This window comes from Ipomoea triloba, chromosome 5 (genome assembly GCF_003576645.1).
Source record: "Ipomoea triloba cultivar NCNSP0323 chromosome 5, ASM357664v1".
Classification (NCBI taxonomy): domain Eukaryota; kingdom Viridiplantae; phylum Streptophyta; class Magnoliopsida; order Solanales; family Convolvulaceae; genus Ipomoea; species Ipomoea triloba.
Window position 1 is genome coordinate 29,786,498 of NC_044920.1, and position 21,814 is coordinate 29,808,311.

The 21,814-nt window shown below is 36.3% G+C and overlaps 5 protein-coding genes across 7 annotated transcripts; 2 read left to right on the top strand and 3 right to left on the bottom strand.

Moving 5' to 3' along the window:
- Positions 1 to 2,299: 2,299 nt before the first annotated feature.
- LOC116020004 (homeobox-leucine zipper protein HAT5) lies at positions 2,300 to 5,581 on the bottom strand. The gene is made up of 4 exons (XM_031260430.1): positions 5,040 to 5,581; positions 4,408 to 4,544; positions 3,845 to 4,084; positions 2,300 to 2,901 (listed from the first exon to the last, which is right to left on the bottom strand). Exons 1-4 carry the CDS (start codon positions 5,119 to 5,121, stop codon positions 2,503 to 2,505), a joined length of 858 nt encoding a protein of 285 aa, XP_031116290.1. The 5' UTR covers positions 5,122 to 5,581; the 3' UTR covers positions 2,300 to 2,502.
- Positions 5,582 to 11,115: 5,534 nt separating this feature from the next.
- On the top strand, positions 11,116 to 12,948 carry LOC116019032 (bidirectional sugar transporter SWEET7b-like). Its single transcript, XM_031259096.1, has 6 exons — positions 11,116 to 11,244; positions 11,684 to 11,720; positions 11,837 to 12,053; positions 12,157 to 12,318; positions 12,462 to 12,581; positions 12,693 to 12,948. Exons 1-6 carry the CDS (start codon positions 11,199 to 11,201, stop codon positions 12,816 to 12,818), a joined length of 708 nt encoding a protein of 235 aa, XP_031114956.1. The 5' UTR covers positions 11,116 to 11,198; the 3' UTR covers positions 12,819 to 12,948.
- A 741-nt stretch (positions 12,949 to 13,689) lies between these two features.
- On the top strand, positions 13,690 to 16,873 carry LOC116020779 (peptidyl-prolyl cis-trans isomerase CYP38, chloroplastic-like). The gene is made up of 7 exons (XM_031261304.1): positions 13,690 to 13,988; positions 14,126 to 14,416; positions 15,011 to 15,210; positions 15,660 to 15,895; positions 16,019 to 16,161; positions 16,345 to 16,416; positions 16,501 to 16,873. Exons 1-7 carry the CDS (start codon positions 13,770 to 13,772, stop codon positions 16,726 to 16,728), a joined length of 1,389 nt encoding a protein of 462 aa, XP_031117164.1. The 5' UTR covers positions 13,690 to 13,769; the 3' UTR covers positions 16,729 to 16,873.
- A 104-nt stretch (positions 16,874 to 16,977) lies between these two features.
- Positions 16,978 to 18,892, bottom strand: LOC116020780. The gene is made up of 3 exons (XM_031261305.1): positions 18,703 to 18,892; positions 18,471 to 18,589; positions 16,978 to 17,315 (listed from the first exon to the last, which is right to left on the bottom strand). The coding sequence occupies exons 1-3, from the start codon at positions 18,852 to 18,854 to the stop codon at positions 17,296 to 17,298; spliced, it is 291 nt and encodes a 96-aa protein (XP_031117165.1). The 5' UTR covers positions 18,855 to 18,892; the 3' UTR covers positions 16,978 to 17,295.
- Positions 18,893 to 19,662: 770 nt separating this feature from the next.
- On the bottom strand, positions 19,663 to 21,696 carry LOC116018908 (uncharacterized protein At4g28440-like). Of its 3 annotated transcripts, XM_031258946.1 has the most exons (4): positions 21,577 to 21,680; positions 21,110 to 21,345; positions 20,137 to 20,350; positions 19,663 to 20,049 (listed from the first exon to the last, which is right to left on the bottom strand). In XM_031258946.1, exons 2-3 carry the CDS (start codon positions 21,330 to 21,332, stop codon positions 20,160 to 20,162), a joined length of 414 nt encoding a protein of 137 aa, XP_031114806.1. In that variant the 5' UTR covers positions 21,333 to 21,345; positions 21,577 to 21,680; the 3' UTR covers positions 19,663 to 20,049; positions 20,137 to 20,159. The 3 variants fall into 3 exon arrangements, with proteins under 3 accessions (XP_031114806.1, XP_031114807.1, XP_031114805.1); XM_031258947.1 differs by having other exon boundaries at positions 19,663 to 20,350; positions 21,110 to 21,348; positions 21,577 to 21,696; XM_031258945.1 differs by having other exon boundaries at positions 19,663 to 20,350.
- Positions 21,697 to 21,814: the final 118 nt, after the last annotated feature.

The following is a 21,814-nucleotide window of genomic DNA, read 5'->3' on the forward strand; positions in this document are numbered from 1 at the left end:
AAAAAAAAAAAAGGGAATAAAAAAAAAAAAAAAAAAAAAAAAAAAAAGAAGATAGTATGATATTTATGATAGTAAAATATTGAGAGGAGAGCGGTAAAAAAAAAAACACTTGAATTTAAATATAGTATGGTTTTTATATTAGTAATACAAAAATAGAATTTATGGGAGTAGAGGAAAAAATAGAAAATACAAAAATCGACCATCCCACCTAACACTTGAATTTAAATATAGTATGGTTTTGATATTAGTAATATCTACTTGCTTCTCTTACAAAATGTGGGATTGTTCAGCCCAATTGTGCTGGGCTTGTATGCAAAACATAAAACGTGTTAGTGGACTTTTTTTCTGAGAAGTGTCGGTGGACTTCAAGAGCCCATTCCACAAGCTTCCATTCATTTCCAGAAATGCATTATTATAAAGTGTGTTCTTCTATTTCATGGAGGAATACACAAATTTTTGTAGTGTAAATATATGACTAAGTAGTTTTCAAGTTTCAAGTTTCAATTATTATGTAATGTGATGATATCTCTGTCATCGTTTTAAGGATCAAAGTTTGGACTATAGAGAACAAATTGCCGTATCAAATAATCATACATATTTCTTTAAAAATTACAATTACTGCACTTTTAGTGTTTCGTTTAGAATTTGTATACTTTTCATCTCTAAAGATTAAATCTCAAGCTCCATACCCCGACCCAAATCAGAGTGCATCGATGTATGCATTTTGCCAAGATTTTTTAACCATGTTAACAAGAACTTGTGCCTATCTCCTCTGTCATGCATGATATATTTGACTAGTACAAGGCAGTAGCAATTAGAAAATAATATTTCTCCATGTGACGTCATGGCATACCATTTGGACAAACGACCTGCAGTTTCGTGTCATTGATGATTTAATGGCAATATGCCAAAATTATGAAACAATACCAACGGGGTTGATATGCTATCTGACTCAATAATTACATTGTTTCAGGCACTGTTGCAAAATTCGGTCTAAGAACTTGTCTAAGTTTTAGGCGTTCCTAAACTGTGACGATTTTCTTCTTAAGCGCTTGTCTAGCGTTTAATTCCGTCGACTCGACCGCCTAACGCCTAAACGCCTAGCTCGGCTGAGTTAACCGAGTTAATCTAGTCGGTTCGGCCTTGTTAATTTTTTCATTATATATATATATATATATATATATATATATATATATATATAATTATGACAGATATACACCCACACATGTGCACTGTTTTTTTTTTAAGTTAGCAGTATAGGCGCCTGCCTAGGTCATCTAGGCGCTCCTTTACCCCTCGACTACGGCCTAGTGCTTAGTGCAACCATGATTTTAGGTTCAAGTCTCTATGAAGATTGTTTATTAATTTTCTTGGTTTAAGTTATATATATATATATATATATATATATATATATATATTTTTTTTTATGATGGACTAGAATAAGTGGACTTCATGTAAAAACACGTTTAATATATGTATTACTAACTTTATGGTAAATCAAAGAAAAAGGGGAATGTGATTAACAAGAGCTTTTTACTTGGCGTCTTGGCTTATATGATATATCCATCATATGTGGATTCTCCTTTATGCGTTTGAATGAGTTAGTGATGAACATAACACAAAAACAGTTGTTCCAATTGAAGTAGAGCCCACGGCCGACAGTCCGACACGCACTATCTTGATTGCAAGTGGAATGTGATTAGACAATGTGCATAAGGTGCGCTTAGAAGTTTCACGAGCTCAGACACACTGCTGTTTCTGACCCCACCTTTCATTCATAAATCACTCCGAGCAATTAAACATAGAAATAGATTGCCTAACTAACATATGAGTTGTTATTCTGCCTATCCTGTACTATAAAAACGAGAACTAATGAATCACTAGGAGTATTCATAACCCAATAGGGTAGCTCGGACCAAAAATCTTTGAATGATTGTGCTCAGGCGCGCCTGACAACTTAAAGTTTTTATTTTTATTTTTATTTTTAAAAAAATTTGTTTCCTCCCTCACATTTTTTCTTTCTTAATCACACTTACAAAAACTTTTCAAAAATCACAAAAAAATTCCATTGATAAAGATGCTCTAACTATTTCCTTTCCTTCTTGAGGTTGACTCCCTATGTATACCTTGGAGGGGCACATTGTAAGGGAGTTGAGGACAACTTTCGAGCAATAAAATTATTCTCACAGTATTTATGATAGTGTTGGTCTGCCGACCGGCTACCTCAAAGTCGTAAAACATACTGAAGCAAAACTATTAATTTAAAAAAAAAAAAAAAGAAATTAATGAGCTAGTTGAGTTGTTTGGGGAAGTATCATTATTATTTATTTTATTCATATATATATATATGCTAGTAATATATTATAACCATACATGCAATAGATCAGAGCTTCCATGGAGGTTCTTGTGATACTGCACACATGACATAGAGGAAACATCCAACACCACCATTATTGAACATAGTGAACTAAAACCAAAACCAAAAACAAAAAACTAAATAGCCTAAGACCAGAACCATCCCAGTGGCTCTCCATCATCATCATCATCATGCTGGGGCTGCTCTGCTGCCACAAACATGGCGGAGAAGTAGTTGTTCTGTCCATCGTCGCTGCCATCATCCTCTTCCGATTGCAGAGCCTGCAGCCCCTCCCCGCATTCATGGTAGTTGTGGTGGTGATGATGATCCTGATTGTGGAAATACGAGTCCCCGCTATCCACGAGCTGAGGGCTGTCCTGATCCACCACGGCACTCCCCGCGCTGCCACTGCTCAGCCGGTCCTCCACCTTCACGTTCGCTCCCACAGCCGCTGCAGCATCCCCCGGAACCACCACTGGATAACCCGAGGCCGCCTTATGGCTCACCACCTCTTTGGCTTCCAACTTCTCATTCAAGGAAGCCAGCTTCAATAACAATCAAATGGCACATCAATATCAAAGTGCTACTCAACATAGTCTCAAGTCAAAGAGGCCTATCAGCCTTATTGGTTTGAACCGACCAGCTATAAACAGCCTAAGCTGATTTACCTGTCTATAGTCCTTTGTCAGCTAGGGCTTCTCATGTTCAAAGATGTGTACTAATTTAAGGTCTAAGGTATATGCTTCAAGTGTTTGAAAACATACTTATTATTGTTTTGTTTTCTAGTTAAGGTGGGGTTTAGAGCTGTGTGCAACACACATATTTTGTAGCTAAGAAGGAATCTTCCATGTTAGGTGATCAACAAGCTAGGTCAACATTAAAATATACTGGAGTACATGAATATGCTCATGTTCTATCCATTAAAATATGACAGGTCGCCGGATCTTAAAGCCAAGCAAATTAAATTTGCAGTCTCCAAAAATATCCAATCAAATTATAGATAGGGATCCATATGGTGTTTTAAATAACCTAAATCAGCAAGTTGACAATTAAATGCAGAATTCGAAAGAAAATCCCAAAACCCAGTAGTTTGGAACAGTTAGTAAGCGAACTGCTAATGTAACACTAAAGACAATCCAGTAACTAATTTGGAACAGTTAGTAAGGGAACTCCTAATGTAACAGTAAAGACAACCCAGTAGTTTGGAACAGTTAGTAAGTGAACTGCTAATATAAAAGGAAAGACAACCTAGTAGTTTGGAACAGTTAGTAAGTGAACTACTAATGTAACACTAAAGACAACCCAGCAGTTTGGAACAATTGATAAAAGAACTGCTACTTACAGCCCAGTAATTTGGAACAGTTAGTAAGCGAACTGCTAACATAACACTAAAGACAACCCAGTAGTTTAGAACAGCTAGTAAGCGAACTGCTAATGTAACGGTAAAGTTAAGCTGAGGGATCAGAAAAAGAAACCATTTATTATTACCTCGGATTTGAGCTTCTCCTTCTCTTTGAGAATGGAGTCATAGTCAGAGAGAAGGGATTCATATGAGGACTTGAGTTGATCGTAGTCTCTTTCAAGCTGTTTGGTCTTCCACCGAGCACGGCGGTTCTGGAACCAAACAGCCACCTGCCGGGGTTGCAGCCCAAGCTTGTGGGCAAGCTGGGACTTGCGTTCTGGCTCCAGCTTGTTCTCCTCCTCAAAGCTCTTCTCAAGCAAGTGCACCTTAATTAACAACCAATCAATTAACAACTGGAGTAGTAGTTATTAAATATGGGCACCCACGAATCAAATCAAATGGAATCAAACAACAAACTTTAATTTTGTTAGTTTATATTGCCAATTTGCCATGATGATTATATATATTTAACATCTATATATCTATCTGTCTAACTTTTCTAAGAAAAATTCCCTGAATTTCATAATCAAGATAAGGAATTTGATGCCGCCAGATATATGAATATGCCAAGCTTATCTTAAAGGAATCATATCAGATCAGATGAGATGAGGCATAATTATGATCATCACAAAATTCCATCAGATCAGACCTGCTCCGGAGAGAGGCGGCGCTTCTTCTCCGGCGACTGCTCGTCGTAATATTCCTCGTCAAAGAGGTCTTCTGGAGAGGTGAAGAAGGGTCTACTCCTCTTTGAGGTTTCCTCAAGCTTCACCACTGACCTTCCTCCTAAACCACCACAACATTAATCCATTGTTACCCACCAAGAAAACAGCATGAATTGAATTTGATTCTTCTCAGTCAACTAATCCTTAATTAAACGCAATCTAGTTTTAAAAGATCAGTTTTTTAACCATCACACTAAATTCAGTCAAAATTTATTTCCGATCCGCCTCATATAGATCTGATCATCTGATCTTTTACTATTCAAAACCGCCATGATTCATATAGAAAAATAAGGTATATTTTGGCCAGAACTCACAGGGATGAAGTTTGGGAGAAATATCAGGATTGAGTCTTACTATAGATAGTATTGGACCAGCCTCTCAAAGTGAGGACTCCTTGTGGACATGTTTAATCTCTGATTCAATTAAATCACCATGATTTATATCGTTTTAGATGTTTTATCGGCCCTTCGTTGGGAATTCAACCTTTTGGGAGCAAATAAGTATATTTGGCTGCAAATTTGCATTGGAAAGTGGAAAAGAAGGGTGTTTTTTTTACCTCGGAAAATAGGATCGGCATGCCCAAGGAACAACATGTTGGCGTGGCATGCAGGGTCGAAGAAAATACGCCCGGATTCCATTTTTTTCGTCGAAGATTTTCTTGAAAATCCGGCGATCAATTAGACTGTATTAAGTGTACTGTATATACGATTTCCAACAAAAACAGCGGTGAAAGAAAAGCTCAAGCGTTAGCTGGGCTTTCTTTCGGGCTTACGTAACAGAGAGTTAACACGACGGCGTTTTAGAAGAGCATCAGCTTGTGGCGGAAGAAACTGGTACTCCACAGCAACCTTGCCGGAGATTCCAACGGGCAGATGCAGAACCCCATCATGCCAACCACCTTTCCCAGCTCCGGCGTGTTTCTCCGACGGCGGCGATCACTGATTTTTCCGGGGAAAAATCAGCAGAAAATTAGGAGATTTTGCCGTTTCACCGCTGCTGATCCGTGACCGGCGGTTAATATTCCGGCGAGGGTACGACGGAAATTTAAAACTCTTTAAAATTTTTTTATTTTTTATTTTTAATATGCTGAGTGTGATTGCATTCGGCAGCTAAAGTTGATGGGGGTGAAGAGAGGGAATTTTATAGTGGTGTGTATAAGGTAAAATTACGGAACTACCCCTGCCACTCCCGATGGAAACGAGGAGGGTATGGTAATTCCAATCTTGCATGATGAATTGAACATGGGCCTTCGCTAACTTGCGCCGGGGGCGTATGCATGATTGGGCAGTTAGATCTTAGCCGTTGGATACATCGTGAAATGCGCAAAATGTGGGAGATTAGGAGAGAGAGAGGTGGACCCGTAAACAGTAGCAATCGTCTGCGGTCGGAAGATTGTCGGGCCGTTACATCCAACTTGGCTGTGACTTAACAGTTCGAATCTTTGCAGAGAGGCCCTTTCTCTTTCGTTATTTTCCTTTTTTTCCCCTTTCCATTAACTGAATAACCTATCATGATATATTGGAAAATATGTTTCAACTTATTTTGTTTAGTGAAACTTTTCTGATGTGTTATGTTTTACGAGTGTTGCAAAAATTTTGCCTAGGCGTTAGGTACTGGCCAATCATCTAACATATCACTTTAATCAGTGATTTAGGTTGTCGACTAAACTGTCTAGACTGTATAGGCACTAATTGTCTACGCTTCCTAGGCATCGACTAGGCCGCTTAGTCTGTCGATTAACTATTGCTCTTTTTTGTTTATAATGAGTTATTTTACTCAAAATAACATTATTTTGAGTGAAATAATCATAAATTGTTCAAACTCTAGATGTTTTTTAAGTTAATATTTAATATTTACAAGACAAAATATGGCTTTCTTTTAATGTATTTTATATCATTTCACTAATTAACATATCAATAAATGCAAATAACACTAAAATATAATACTAAGAGGAAGTATGGCTGCTACTTGACCAACTAAAAGTACCAAGCGCATTCTAAAAAGTATTTTTCTTGATAAAATTGAATAATTGACCTAAGGTCAACAAACACCTTATTAGCTAGAGTTATGGATTTTTAATTAGTTCAATTCTAAGGTTTGGGTTATGGTCAAATCTCATTTAATTTGTAATTTGAATCTCATTTACATCAGTTACGTGCACTTCTAACACATGTTATTTACACCTAAATTCGTATTATTTACGAGAATGTCATCGCGTTTTTTTAAAATTACATCTAATCCGTTGAATCTAAACACCTAAATGACTGCGATTAGTTCTTAATTTTTTCCTGAGCCTCTATGTATATATACTCTAATTTTTCAATTACTCTATTTTACTATACATATAGCCGTTGTGTTGAACGGAGGCACAGTTAATTTTGCCGTCGGTGGTTGTTGCATTCGAGCCTTAATATTCTCAACTCTCCATAGTGCTTACCAGGGAAGCACGTACGTATTCTGGGCCCACGGAATCAATCTACCTTTCTTTCATGTGGTGGGCAGGAAATGCCCACCTCAAATGCTTCCACATTTTTTTTTCTATTACAACACATACACACACATACTTTCAAGTTTCAACTATAAATCTCATCCCAAAAAGAATAACCGAATGAATGAAACATAATTTTCAATCACATATTTAATTATTGCAACACTCTTGAGTGTAATCTGTCCCGACAACAAACAAAACCAAAAAATAAAAATAAAAATAAAAAATCGATGTATTTCGCTGTATAAATCCTCGACTCAACCAATTTGTGCATGTGCAACTGTAATTATTAGCATATTAGCTAGAAAAAAGGTATGCATGGAATCGTGGATCAATGCACCCCTTTTAAATATACATGTTTATGTGTTGATGTTTGGACTTTTTATAGGAGTTGAATATCAATCATTATGGAGATGGCCAAGAGAAAGGAAGAAAAAGAAGAACCGGCTCGGATCAATTATTTTTTAGAGAGAGAAAGTTCAAATGAGGAGTGATACATAAAAACTATCTGAAATTGTCAATGATCTTGTGGTCTAGTGACTGACTTTTCTAAATGTGAGGTCGTGAATTCGAGCCATTTGTATTTCAGTAGGTTAAGAAATTAGTTACTGATATTACATTCTAACAAAGTAAGTAGTACTATTATATATATGCATCTTATCTACAACTTTGACGGAGCTATTCTGAATAGGGCATGATAGAATTCAGCTAAATTGTGGTTAATTCTTGGACTTACATTTAATTTTTAAATTAATAAAATCTATTATCGTGAATCAATTACATACTTTTTGAAGTATTATATGACTTGAACTTTCAAACTAATTTGTCATTATGGGTTAGGAACTTAATTAGATTTAGGAATATAAAACCCAAGAATAAGCATGGCTGCATGGATGAATGTTCGTATATATAAAATCTAAATGGGTAAAGGAACGGACGACCACATGGTTCGTCTGGATGACCACGTACAACATAGAAAGTGGGAGATAATCACATCACATCAAAACATGACCATCCTAGAATGTCCACTTTAGCCAAATATTGATGATCGCGAGCGTGTCTTTTTCTTCTTTTTTTTTTTTCTTTTTTTTTTTTTTTACTTTAAAATTTTTAGTTTTGGCAGACTATATATATCATGAACTCGCCTTTAGGTCTATAACTGAAGATATTTTTTAATTTTGTTGGACTATATATATCATGAACTCACCCAGGTCTATGACTAAAGACATTAGAGTAGCGATGACAAGAGTTTTTACTGTTGCTCAATATGCTTCTATTGGTTCATGCATGAAACCGAACATACATATAAGATAATTATATGTTTATTGAATATATATATATATATATATATATATATATATATATATATATATATATACACGCCATGAACATACATGCATGCATCAAGCTCAACTAAAAGTAACATGATCTATTACAAATCGAAACGAACAAGGAACTAGGCTGACAACATATAATTCGAATCAATTGCTACCAAAGAGATGAGATTAGATGTGTTTGATTACATTATATTATTCGAATTTGAAATATAAGATGAGATAGAAGAGGATATGAATAAGCATTGACCAAGTAATGAATAATAAGAGTGCTTTTGCTGAATGGATAAATGGAGGGAATTGAATTGAAGTGGACTGCGCAAGAGGCATCTCTTTCGCAACCCACAATGAGTGATCACCACATGAAATCCCTAAGATAGTGGGGATGGGTTTATTATATTAGCTTAGCATAGCAACACATGGCGACAAGGAACAATCAACTTTTGCATACATGCATGTATCTATCTATCGATTAACCTTCCATTCTTTTCCATGTGTCAGATTATCTGAAGATGCTCTAAAAGTAAAATTCAGATTCAGTTTAAGTTGTCTATAGCTAGAGCTATTAAACGGGTCTAATCTGTCGGGTTGAGCTTGTTTAACTCGTATTTTAGACTGGTGGGTTGGAGAACTTTCAATCCGTACCCCCACTTGCGACAAATTATTGTGTGGACCGCAGTCTAAAATGATGTCGTTGATGAATTTTATGAGTAATGTACATTATGAGTTAAAACAATGTATTTTTTTTGTCATAATAATATACTTTGTGTTAGAATAATATGCAATTATGTGATGAAACTTTTGTGATAAAATAATGTACTTTATGAGTTAGAACAATGTACATTATGAGTTATAAAAAAGTATGTTGCAGTCGGTCGCGTGAAAACAAATACGCGAAATGACGTCGTTCTTAGATCGTGGTCCACGGTCCACACAATAACTATTGTCCAACCTCCAACCGCACCCCAACCCCCAAATTTGTTTTGTGTAGTTTTGGGGTATTGTATGTATTAATAATATTTAAAAATGTTGTTGATTTTTTTTTAACTAAAAATGTTGTTGATAAACCTTTCAATTAATTTAACACTATTGAAACCAACTATGCTAATGGCACTTGTTAAACATCTTTATATAATTATATATTTATTTAGATCATTCACAAGCAATATATATACATATATACATACATATATAAATAAATAAATAAATAAATAAACAAATCAATATATATATATATATATATATATATATATATATATATATATATATATATATATAATGATAAGATATATAATGCAATAATAAAACACTTGTTTTCAAATAAAAAACATGAATTTAAATCTCATAACTTTACTTTTTATTTCTCATCATCCAATACACAAAAAAAGTTTGATATGTTGATGGGCAGGTAGTATGCTAAATATCCTGTGGAAGCCCCACGCACAGCTAAAAATATTATAAAATAATAAAAACAATCATATCCCTATCCAAATTAAAAGTGAAAGCACAACCTCATCCTCATCAGTGTTGCTTCATTTTTGTCTATCTTTTTGTGAAGTGGGACTGCTCATGAAATATTATTTTGATTACCTTATCGAGATGTGTTTTTATCAAATGGAGGATAAAGGTTTTTAAAATGGAAAATAATACATAGACTTGAGTAAAATTTGATATGGATAATGATATATATATATAGTTCGAGTACAAGTAAAATTCTGCCATTAAAAATAATACATAGACTTCTAGTAAAACTCTGGCGTAGAAATACAATGATACATAGATTTCGAGTAAAATTATAACTCTGGGATGTGATTTTATTGATGCAAGAAATTAAAAATTAACAAAAATTATGACTTGTCGGCATATATATTTTCATTAGAAGGGAATTGAAATAACATTTTGGTCCCTGAATTGTATCCTAATTGTCAGTGTAGTTTATAGTTTTCAATTTCAATCAATTTGATTCTCGAATTAGTTAAAATTTCGTCAATTAAACCATTTCAGAGACCAATTTGACAATTTTAAAATGTGAAAATCACCATTTGGGTCCCTATAAGGATTTAATTGACGAAATTTTAAACAATTCAAAAATCAATTGTTGGACCAAAATAGGAATTAACTGTTAAACAATGCAAATTGGTTGAAATTGAAAACTGTAAACTACATTAACAGTTAGAGAACAATTGTTGGACCAAAATAGGAATTAACTCTAAACCAGAGCATGTAACTAAAGCATTGAGTAAAAAATTAGAATAGTGTCTCGAAATGAGTGACTAAGTGGATAAAAAATTTAGGTCCGAATGCAGGGAGTAGTTCTCTTTTACTCCCCTTTTCTTTGTAATGTTTTGTTTAATGATATGAATTAAATCCCTTGTTAGTTCAAAAATGGATAAAATATGATTTTTGTACTTAAAATCATAAATTTAGACTATTACACAAGAATGAAGTTTATCTAATGTGCAATTTCGACTTGACTTGGTCCAGTTGGCAAGCCAGCCCAGCCGTCTTTAGGTTAGAGAATTGCGTGCGTTTGCATGCATGCAAGATATCCATATCCTTATCCGTATACAATACGTTGGTCTAAAACGCCACTGGGAAAAGGCGGTTGCAAGAAAGCAGGAGGGGCAATCAGGCGTAAATATTTAGCGAATTCCTGAGGCGCGTTGAAGCGAGAGAATGAGTCTCCTGCTGAAATTAGTTAAGCAGACAGTATGGTTGAATACGGAACGAACTCCTAGATAATCGCGGTGAGAGTAGTATATATAATCTTATCTCCACTTTCCACTCTCATCATCACACCTGGAAACTCCATTGATTTCCTGCAATTCTCATCTCCATTGATCCGTGGATTGATTAATTTCCGGCTTAATTATTCTCTCTCCTCACGCCTGCAATGGATCAGAAATTGCTCCTCATCCGCACTATCCTCGGCATTATTGGTATATACTCGATCGATCTCTTATTCGTATATACATCTATCGATTAATTTGATGCATGTGATATATAGCTTGTTTTTGAGTTCGAAATTAATGACTGAGATCGAGTTTGGTAGCCGGCCGATTTGAACGCTGTTGTGATCTAGTATTTTGGTTGATGAGCTAGTTTCTCCATGTTTGATCTTATTTTGACTGAAATTGAGTGACAGTGTTGAAAATTTTGACTCGCCTGGGGATGTTAGTTGTAGTGTTCATCAGTTACCAGGATTGTTTTTAGATTGAAGCTAAGTTCGAGGATCGAAGAATTTCATTACAGATTTTTAAGATCTTCAGTTCTATTTCTGTATCTATCTTTTATACTATATATACATTAGCTTTTGCTGACAAAGTTTTAATTTACTCGGCTTCTGAAACTCGGATCTCTTGTTTCATCTGTGCACAGGAAACGTCACCTCCGGCGCTCTGTTCATCTCACCAGCGTAATCTCTCTCCCTCCTTGTTCTATAGATGATGAATGCATATAGAATATCATATATGTTAGGTTTAGGTTTACTGTGTTTAATTTTCACGTTGCTAATTTGTGTTTGTTTTGCAGACCAACTGTTTATAGAATCATCAAGAACAAATCGGTGGAGGGATTCCATCCATGGCCGTACCATGCAGCGCTGATGAACTGCTTCATGTGGGTGTTCTATGCCATGCCATTCGTCCATCCACACAGCGTTCTCGTCATGACCATTAACAGTCTGGGTATTTGCTTGGAGCTGTCCTATCTGGTCGTGTTTTTCTACTACAATAATGGAAAAACCCGGGTATGTAACACCCCCATCTCATCATGTTAATTGTGTTGATTGTAAGCTAATTCAAGGGTGTATCTTATTATATATGCGTACTGATATGCTGTTGTGTTTCCAGGGGAAAATGGCGGGTTTGCTCGTAGTAGAACTTATTGCTCTTGCTGGGATAGTTGCTGGCACCCTCATTGGCGCCCACACCATCGAGAAGAGAACCAAAATTGTGGGTTCACTGTGTGTTGTCTTCGGCATCATTTTGTATGGCTCGCCTCTCTCCATCATGGTATGAATTTACCTTTATTTTCAGTTCAATTACAGACGAATCAAAAACTAACTTTAATTAAAGCATGCGGTCCATCTTAACTATTACATATTTATGTTTATATATTATATATATGCTCAACAATTTAAACTGTCTACTTGCAGAGGACAGTGATCAAGACCAAGAGCGCCGAGTACTTGCCGGGTTGGCTCATCGCTTCTGGCTTTAGTAATGGAATCATCTGGGCAGCCTATGCTTGCATTAGATTTGACATCTTCATCTTCGTAAGTTACTTTAACCTTAAACTATTTTCTATTCTCCGTATGGTTATTGGTTTTTGCAGTACTAATTAGTCATTAACAAATTAATTAAATGCCTTATATATATATATCCAGGTGAGCAATGGTGTTGGGGCATTATTGTCTTTAGTCCAGATTATCCTCAAGGTCATTTACCGCAACGGTCCAAAGCCATCAGATACCAAGCCGTCATCTGAGCTGGAGATCCAGAGTGTGGTTTAATTATATTTGATCTGAGGATGCAGTTTTAGAGCGGAGCGGCGCAGTGGGATTTAGGTCGTCTTTAGATGTTTAGTTTTGACATTATTTCAGGGTTTTTAGTTTGTAGATAAACCACGTACCTCCTCAGCTCTCCTCTAGTCTTTTTAGCTTAATTAGTTCGATTTCTCTAGTGAACTAGCTAGCTAGCTTCATTAGTCTTTTTGGTCAAATTTGTCAGAGAATTCTACTTTTTTTAATAACAGGTCGTGATTAATTAATAACTTCCATTTTCAAAACATTACAAAGCAAATTATTACACAGAAAAATGATTGCATTATAATTAAGTAGCTTTAACTCTTGGCGGCTACTTATTGAGTTGAAATTATTACTTTCTACTAATCTAGGATGTGTGATCAAGATTCATAGTACTATTTCGTTTTATTGTCCTTTTTTTATATATAAAATTAGTTTAACTCATTAATTAGATAATTAATTATCATAATGTAGAGCGATGTTGTGCTTGTATTAAAAGTAATTTGAGACTTCAGGATGAAACATATATTTGAAGAGTAATTATGCATTTTTTAATGAAAAAATAAATAATTAAAAGACTTTTGAAGACAAATCTTTCTATATTTTGACTCAATAAAATTGTGGTTATTAGTGAGTAAAATTGTGGTTATTAGTGAGTAAAAATCACAATGAGAATAATTTCATTGTTATGCTTGAAGTGGTGAGCTCGAATCTTGTTAGTTATATTTTGCCAATGACCTTGTAAAAGTTTCCATAGACAGTATTAACTCTTTGTGCTTCAGTCACAACCAAAGAATTGTATGGTGTTTATTATGAGGAGTCATTGCGAGGTTGACCCAATATGTCTTTCTATCCTATCCCCAATCCTTATCCCATTTCTATCTTTCTCCTTTCTTCTTCTACTGTTAAACGACAAGGGGGGATTTGGCGTTAAATCTTATGTTCGGAAGTCCCAATTCGATGGCAGCTTCTTCAATTTCTTCCCACTCTCATCTACTTGTTACTTCTTCTACATTCAATCCCCTCAAACGCAAGTCACTGATCAATGGCATTATTAGCTTTGCTCCTACTTTCGGCACTCAATTCTCTCCTCGCCGCCTCGCTCCGCTCTGCTCTTCTCAATCCCCACCTCCGTTTCGGCTCCCAGATCAGAAACAGGCATGTTTTTTTTTTCTTTAGCTTCTATTTCATCGATTCTGCCAAATGTTTTGAGTTTTTCCAAGTTTTGAATGATGGATTTGTGGCTATGCTTGCGAATTGAGCTCTGATGAAGAATCTTGTTAATGTGTGTACAGAAAGATGGGATGTTTTGGTTGAAGAAAAGTGCGATTTCAATTGCATTAGCTGGTTGGTTGATATCTGGAATGCCTGCATTGGGATGGGGAGGTGATGGCAATGCGAGGTCTCCGGCGTTGCCAGACGTATCGGTTTTGATTTCCGGGCCGCCAATTAAGGATCCGGGGGCCTTGTTGAGATACGCATTGCCCATAGACAATAAGGCTATTAGGGAAGTTCAGAAGCCTCTTGAAGATATTACAGAAAGTCTCAAGGTTGCTGGCGTCAGGGCTCTTGATTCTGTTGAAAGAGTAAGGATTTGCTTGATTCATAGCTCCATTTAACCTTTTTTTTGAGTGATGATGAAACCCGAAGCCCCATAATCTAGACTGCTTACGCCGGTGCCTATGCGGCTAACTAAAAAAAAAGTGCACCTATTTGGGTGTATATATGTCATATTATATATATATATATATATATATATATATATATATATATATATAATGAAAACAATTAGTAAGACCGAGCTGACCGGATTAACTCGGTTAACTCGATCGAAATGGACAAGTTAACTCAGCCGAATTAGGCACTAGGCGGCCGAGTTGGCCGAATTAGGCGCTAGGCGGGTGTCTAGGTGGCCAGTCACTAGCGCCTAGGAGGAAAATCGCCACGGTCTAGGAGCGCCTAGACTGATTTTTGCAACCATGCCCATAATTTGCTAGCTCAAATCAAGATGGCTAATAGGCTGCTCTTGTAGTCGAACTTGCAACCTAATGGTTACCAAGTCAAATAACATGATCAACTTGGCTGGGTTTCTCCTTCCATTTAGCATTTTTACATGTAGTGTTAGAGGCATTGTGTGAGTATGGTGATTAGAATTGTCTGTTGTCTGTCATGCACTGTAGAATGTTAGGCAGGCGTCCCGGGCCCTCAAGCAGGGAAGGACTTTGATTGTTTCTGGATTGGCAAAGTCGAAAGTTGAGCACGGGACTGAATTGCTCAACAAGCTGGAAGCTGGGTTGGATGAGCTTCAACAGATTGTTGAGGATAGGAACCGAGATGCAGTGGCACCTAAACAGAAGGAGTTGCTTAACTATGTTGGAAGGTAAGGGTGGAAATAGGTCTGTTCACGCTTTTCACACTCGTTGGTGTATGGTCCTTGTATTATTCTTTGAAAATTGCGGTTTATCACTCACTTTTGAAATAGCTAGCACCTTGTTATCTGCCTTGAGCGTGCCAATTCCATAGGTCTTAGAGGTGGCCTTGTTATCGACCCCAGTTCTGATAACTCTGCTCGGGAAAATAATTTTGAGTGCTGATGTTTAGAAGGAACCTGGGATGCCAAATGAAATGTCAAGAGAATTAAGTCATGTGGAAGTTAAATCTGTTCGAGAGAATGAGAAGTTTGTATGTGTGGTGTAAAGCAAAAGCCATAAAGAACGAGGAACCCTAGACAAAAAACATAAAAAAAAACTTCCTAAAATCTGCTATTCTCATTTAAATCCTTGTCATTGACTGCAGCTGAGATCTTCCTGGGGCATTGGATTTCTGCAGTGTTGAAGAGGATATGGTAGATGGCTTCCCATATGAAGTTCCCGAGGAATATCGGAATATGCCTTTACTTAAGGGGAGAGCAACGGTTGAGATGAAGGTCAAGGTTAAGGACAATCCCAACGTGGACGAGTGCACTTTCCGCATTGTTTTGGATGGCTATAATGCTCCAGTTACTGCTGGTAATTTTGTCGATTTGGTAGAAAGGCATTTCTATGATGGAATGGAGATTCAAAGAGGTAAAATAATCGACGCTCATGCTTTATACTCGATTTTGGCGATGATATGGAATGGAAACTCTGGTCTTTCATACATAACCATTCCTCGATATCATCTTGATAGTTGTTTTGGATTATATGTAGCGGATGGCTTTGTTGTACAAACCGGTGATCCTCAAGGTCCTGCAGAAGGATTTATCGACCCCAGCACAGAGAAAACCCGTACTATACCTCTAGAAATTATGGTAAATGGCGAGAAAGTACCTTTCTATGGCGCCACCTTGGAAGTAAGTAGTGCCTGTTGAGCATATATATAATATATAAACATAAATATACAACCCAACTATCAGCTTAGGCTTTTAGTTGAGATGGAGCACATGTTTTAATTGTGCCCACCCCAACCCTGCAAAACGAAAGACTGGAAAAATAATCATTTACTAAGAAAATTTTGATTTAATGTGCTTTAACAGGAGCTCGGCCTATACAAGGCCCAAACAAGGCTTCCATTCAACGCTTTTGGAACAATGGCCATGGCTAGAGACGTGAGTTGTCTACACTATCACTATACAATTATTAACGTGGATTTGTTTTCTGATAGCCAAATCATTTGGTTTTGATAACGACAGGAGTTCGAAAACAACTCTGCTTCAAGTCAGGTATTTTGGCTATTGAAAGAAAGCGAGCTTACTCCTAGTAATGCCAATATATTGGATGGTCGCTATGCAGTGTTTGGATACGTAACAGAAAACGAGGATTATCTAGCAGATCTCAAGGTTGGAGATGTTATAGAATCAATGCAAGTAGTATCTGGACTGGACAATCTTGTTAACCCTAGCTATAAGATTGCTGGTTAGTTTGTTATCGAGTTTATGAATTTATATCAGTCCCCCACCATGTACAAGAAAAAGGTAGGGACTGTATCTGAGAAATAAAAGTTTCTGCAGAATAAAATGTTTGTGTGTGATACTTTTTTGAGACTAAGAGTTATTTTTGTTCACATTTGCATTCAAGTTTGATAGTGTTTACAATTGCCAAGTTTTGATCAGCAAAAACACTGTTACTGCAAATGAAACTAGGTGCTGAGAATGCAGTTCATAAAGGGATTCAGTACAACTGCAAGTGTATTAAGAACAAAAATTTTGGTAATCTCAACAAATTCCATCTTCAATACAAGAAAAAGTAAAGAAAAACCTGATCAATTTAAACCGGCTACTACAAGATAAAAATCGTGAGAATGAAAAGACAGTGAGCCCATCAAACTCTTGTAACAGAGATTAGGTATGTCTTCAAATTTAACACAGAATGCAAGTATGATTCCTTGAGTTACAATAAATTATTCTTTGAGATAACGGACCAAAAGATCAGATTTCAACAGTTGGTGCTTCAAGTGCTCTCATGTGATAGAAACTTCGGAGGCCATGTTATAGAGTTGTAGCAAACCCTGCAATCGATAAATGAACCAGAATTACAACCCATGTTATATAGCAAGAAGCAAAAGCATGCACTATAAGACATGTTCTCCAACTATGGATAGCCACAAATATGTCCTAATCACAGAGTATCCTGCAGCATGTAAATTCAATCATGTCATCTCAACTAGTCAACTTTCTTCACTCAGATACTACAACTATTCTCATATAATCTCTCATTTCACCGGTAGACTACAAACACTCTCCTAATCTCTCATTTCACTAGTAGACTACAAATACTCTCGCATAGTCTCTCTTTTCACCGGTAGACTACAACTCTATATGTGCAAGGTTTGTAGAGACCTAGAATCATCTTTTTCATTATAGTTGCTTTGTCGAGAGCTAAAATCATCCTTTTCATTATAGTTTCTCAGCAGTTATGGGACTATTCTTGACTTCAATGTTACATCAGAAATATCCAGTACTCAATCAAATAACAAGTATGCAATGTCATCAGAAATTAGTGGTCAGAATAAGCATGTCATAGAGAATCCGCATACATAGAAGCTAGTAAATTGGCACTATCACAGTAAGCCATCCAACATTTCCCCAGAGTTCACGGTAAGTGGTAACTTAATTGAGCTGTAGCCAGCTCCAGAATACTAAAGGAGGGTGATGTAACAAATACTATCGAGAGGACTTGCTTTGGTGTAAGAGTTAATTCCACAAGAGGTCCCTTTCTTTGGTCGCAATTCCAAATTTAGTTCCAGACTATCATTTTTGCCATTTAGCATCCCAAACTATTATTTTTTGGGCACTTTTAGCCCTTCTCATGACTTTTCCTATTCTTAGTCAGGGCATTTTTGTCTAATGTTTTTTCGACTTTTAGTAACCATATTTTTCAACCCAGAATGATCTGAAACTAAATTTGGAAATTTAGAATTAACACCAAAGACAAGGGACCTGGTGGAATTAACTCTTACAAATATGAAATAACAAGTAGACCATCAACAAAATGCGGTGCTAGCTCAATCTAATCAAACTCATCTCAAAAGATATGAAACTATCCAGCAGCATTCGAACGGTCATGGAATTGAACAGTCAAAATTTGAATCCCGGATCATAAATGATTGAATCGCAGAGCTTTTATTAGCAAGAAATAACAAGAAGGGACTGATATTAGTTACCTTCAGAGAGAAAACCCCAATTGCCAACTTCTGAAGACAATTTGGACCTCAGTAATGAAGAGGCGATCCTAGAGTGCAAAGGCATCAATGACTCGACGCATCCTAGCTCCACCGGCAGCCTACACCGACCCATTTCCCAATAAAAATTCTCAATAAAATCATGCAATTCATTTCGCAACATTAGATTCATAATGAGCTGCCAATATCAGCTTTCTATAACAAGAATTCGAACCTACGGATGAAGGATGAGCAGCGACGGGAGGTGGGAATGCCGCCGAGAGCGGATGGGCCACCGGAGATGGTCCTTGGCTGGTTGCCAGTCAGAACGGACTTGAAAGAAGAAGTGGATCTCTGAATAACTCTTCTCGCTGAAATGCACGCCATTTTTTTTAATCTCTCTGCTTCTCCAAAACCCCTAAAGCGTTCTAAAACCCTAGTAAACCACCAATTGACCCGAACACTAATGGACCCGGCCCAAGACAAGTCCCGGGAAAGTAGGCCTTTTACTTCACTGAAATGTCTTTCTACCAACAATATCTAGTACAATGCTACTTTTATTATACGGACTAAAATATTACATATGCTCTTAATTTCTTAATTTTTTACTCCTTAGGCTAAAAATTTATATGTAATTAAATAGATAACTTTCAAAAAAAAAATAGATAACTTTCCTTAGCCCACATAATAAAAATGTTTTATTCATACTCGCTACATTATAATTAAGGGAGTAGACTTTGAGAATTTTCAATAATAAAACGCGTCTAAGTGTTTGGTCATGATCTTCGTTGGCCCCCTAAGTTCGAGATGGAGGGACATCTGACTCGTTTACTCATGACTCATCTGTGGAAAAAATAATGGGATGATTTATTTCTATATTTAAGATATTACTTTCTTTATGTTTTATGAAATAAATTTATAACCAATGCTATATGATTTTTGAGATTTACCTTTCTAATTTAGATCGAGTAACAAAATTAGTTTTTAAGTTTGTACAACTAGGAGCAAGTACATATAATAACTTTCAATGAACATTGTGGGTGTTCTAACTTTTTGAGAAAATTAAAGACTGAATTTAATCACCTTATTTGTGGGAATAATGTGGCTATATTTCACAATAATAAAGAAACTAAAAGCATAATTTCCCCTTAAATGAATCATGTTAAGAATCTATTTTATAGGGAAGGGTGGAAAATGAACAAAAAGTTCAAACACATCTTCATAAACACATTGCAGAAAGCATCCATTACTTTTATGGCAAAGATTACATATTATTCAAACCACCAAGGAACTACATTGCCAGTATCTCTCTCAATCCATTTTATACTCCATTATTTCCATATATATATTTATATAATATATATAATATAATCTCAAAGCTGGGAGCATTTGATGCCTTGGCATATATGAGCAAAGTCCATTTATTGCATCTGACTGTGGTGCAGAGGGTTCTAATTTGATGAGACCAGCCAGCTGCAGTAGTAGCCACAGAGGTATATTGAAACTTCTTTCATTCTGAATTTAATCCAAGATTTTGTCTTCCTAAATCAAAACATCCTTAGCATCACACAAACAAGAGCACCTGGAGAAAAAAACAACATAATCATCACTTCTCACCCACAAATCCATATCTTGCCTGATTCAGTTGAGTTGGCCCCAAAAATCTCACTAGGGATTCAGACCCGGAGCTCATTATTCCTCCACCACGTTGACTAACTCATATTCAACGAGTGAAAGGTTGTTATCTTCTTTGACGGTGAAGGTGGTTGGCTCTGCCTCTTCCATGCGACCCCATTTGTCCACTGCAAGCCTCATTGACCCCTTAAACATGTCAATTTTAGCATTCCGCAAGATTAAAGTAGACCCAGGCTTCATTAAATCCACTGCATCAAAAGGATTCACAGAAAAAGTCAGTCTTAGCTCAGATGCCTTCATAGTATAAGGAAAAAACTGAAAGACACGGAATATGGATTAACCGAGGATGACAATTTTTTGGAGTCCATTTGAGACACTACCATAACAGCACTGTTGCTGCAGACAACAGCACAGGCAATCAATCAAGAACCAATATAATTGTATAAATAAAAGACTCTTCATTCTTATGACAAGCAGAAAGTCAGATTTCAGAACAAAGTTCGCATTCTACTAATGTTTATTCAAAAGGAGTAGAAAACTATTGTCCCTAGACCATTGGAAAACCTAAAATTATGTTAAAAGAATAGTTAGGTGATGTGAATCCAGTAAACAATATAATAATTCAAATATATCTAACCACGAAGTATGAATCTATAATTTAAAACACATGAGCACTTTTAACTTTAGACTATTCCTATTTCCTAGCAAAAAACCTTTGCACCATTATCCTTTTGCCTACACATTCCTCAGAAAACAGACAAAAGACAATCATTTTGTTCTCCCCATGTAAATTTGACCATGCTATGTTTCTGTGATTCAGTTATTTCCATCCATGGAAACAGTAACAGTATTCTCAGTTCTCACATGCTGAACAAAGAAGATCACATCAAAATGTTTCAATACAAGATAAACGCAATAACAAACAAAAATTTAGGTTGAAACACCTAGCAATGAAATATCTAAACAAATATGCAAACAAAATAATCAAGATGAGCCGGCAAGCGTACCTTGCTCATTCCTAGCAGTAAATAGAATGGTCCCTGATTCATCTCCCACCAAACATTCAGCAATCCGCATTTGACGCACTTGGGGCCCATCTGGTCTGCCCTTCTGCAACACCATCTTCGAGCTAACAACCTTAACGACAAGGTTGTGGCCGTTAGTTCCCGGTCGCATCTGATCAACCTTAGTGAAAATCGGCTTCCTCATAGCTGATTTCATTTCAGCCATTTGTAACAAAACTCTACTAGATCAAAATCAAATTTCACTTAATCAATCGTCAAATTCATAAAACTCTGAAGGAAAACTAAAAATCTGAAATAAACGCTTCGTTTTCCTGATACAACATATGAACGCGATAGAAATCGGAGAAGAACTGAATCAAGCCCTAAACATCATCAGATCGCAAGCAATGAAGCAGTAACAGCAATGAATTAAAAAATGAATAATTACTTCATTAAAAAGAGCTAATTACCTTTGATTCTTTTTGGTAAAGGTAGAGACTGAACGAGCGAGGCGGATGAAATTCAACAGATGCAATCTGAGATTTTTTCTACACAGTTCTGATGGTAGTGTCCGTCCAAATCGGCTTTTGAACGAGATTGTTGTTTCAGACGTTTCAGTGCTGACCGTTGATCTTCCGGAATCTCTCAGAAAATCGCAGCCGTCCACGTTTGATATGGCCTTTTTTTTTTTTTTTTTTTTTGATTTGG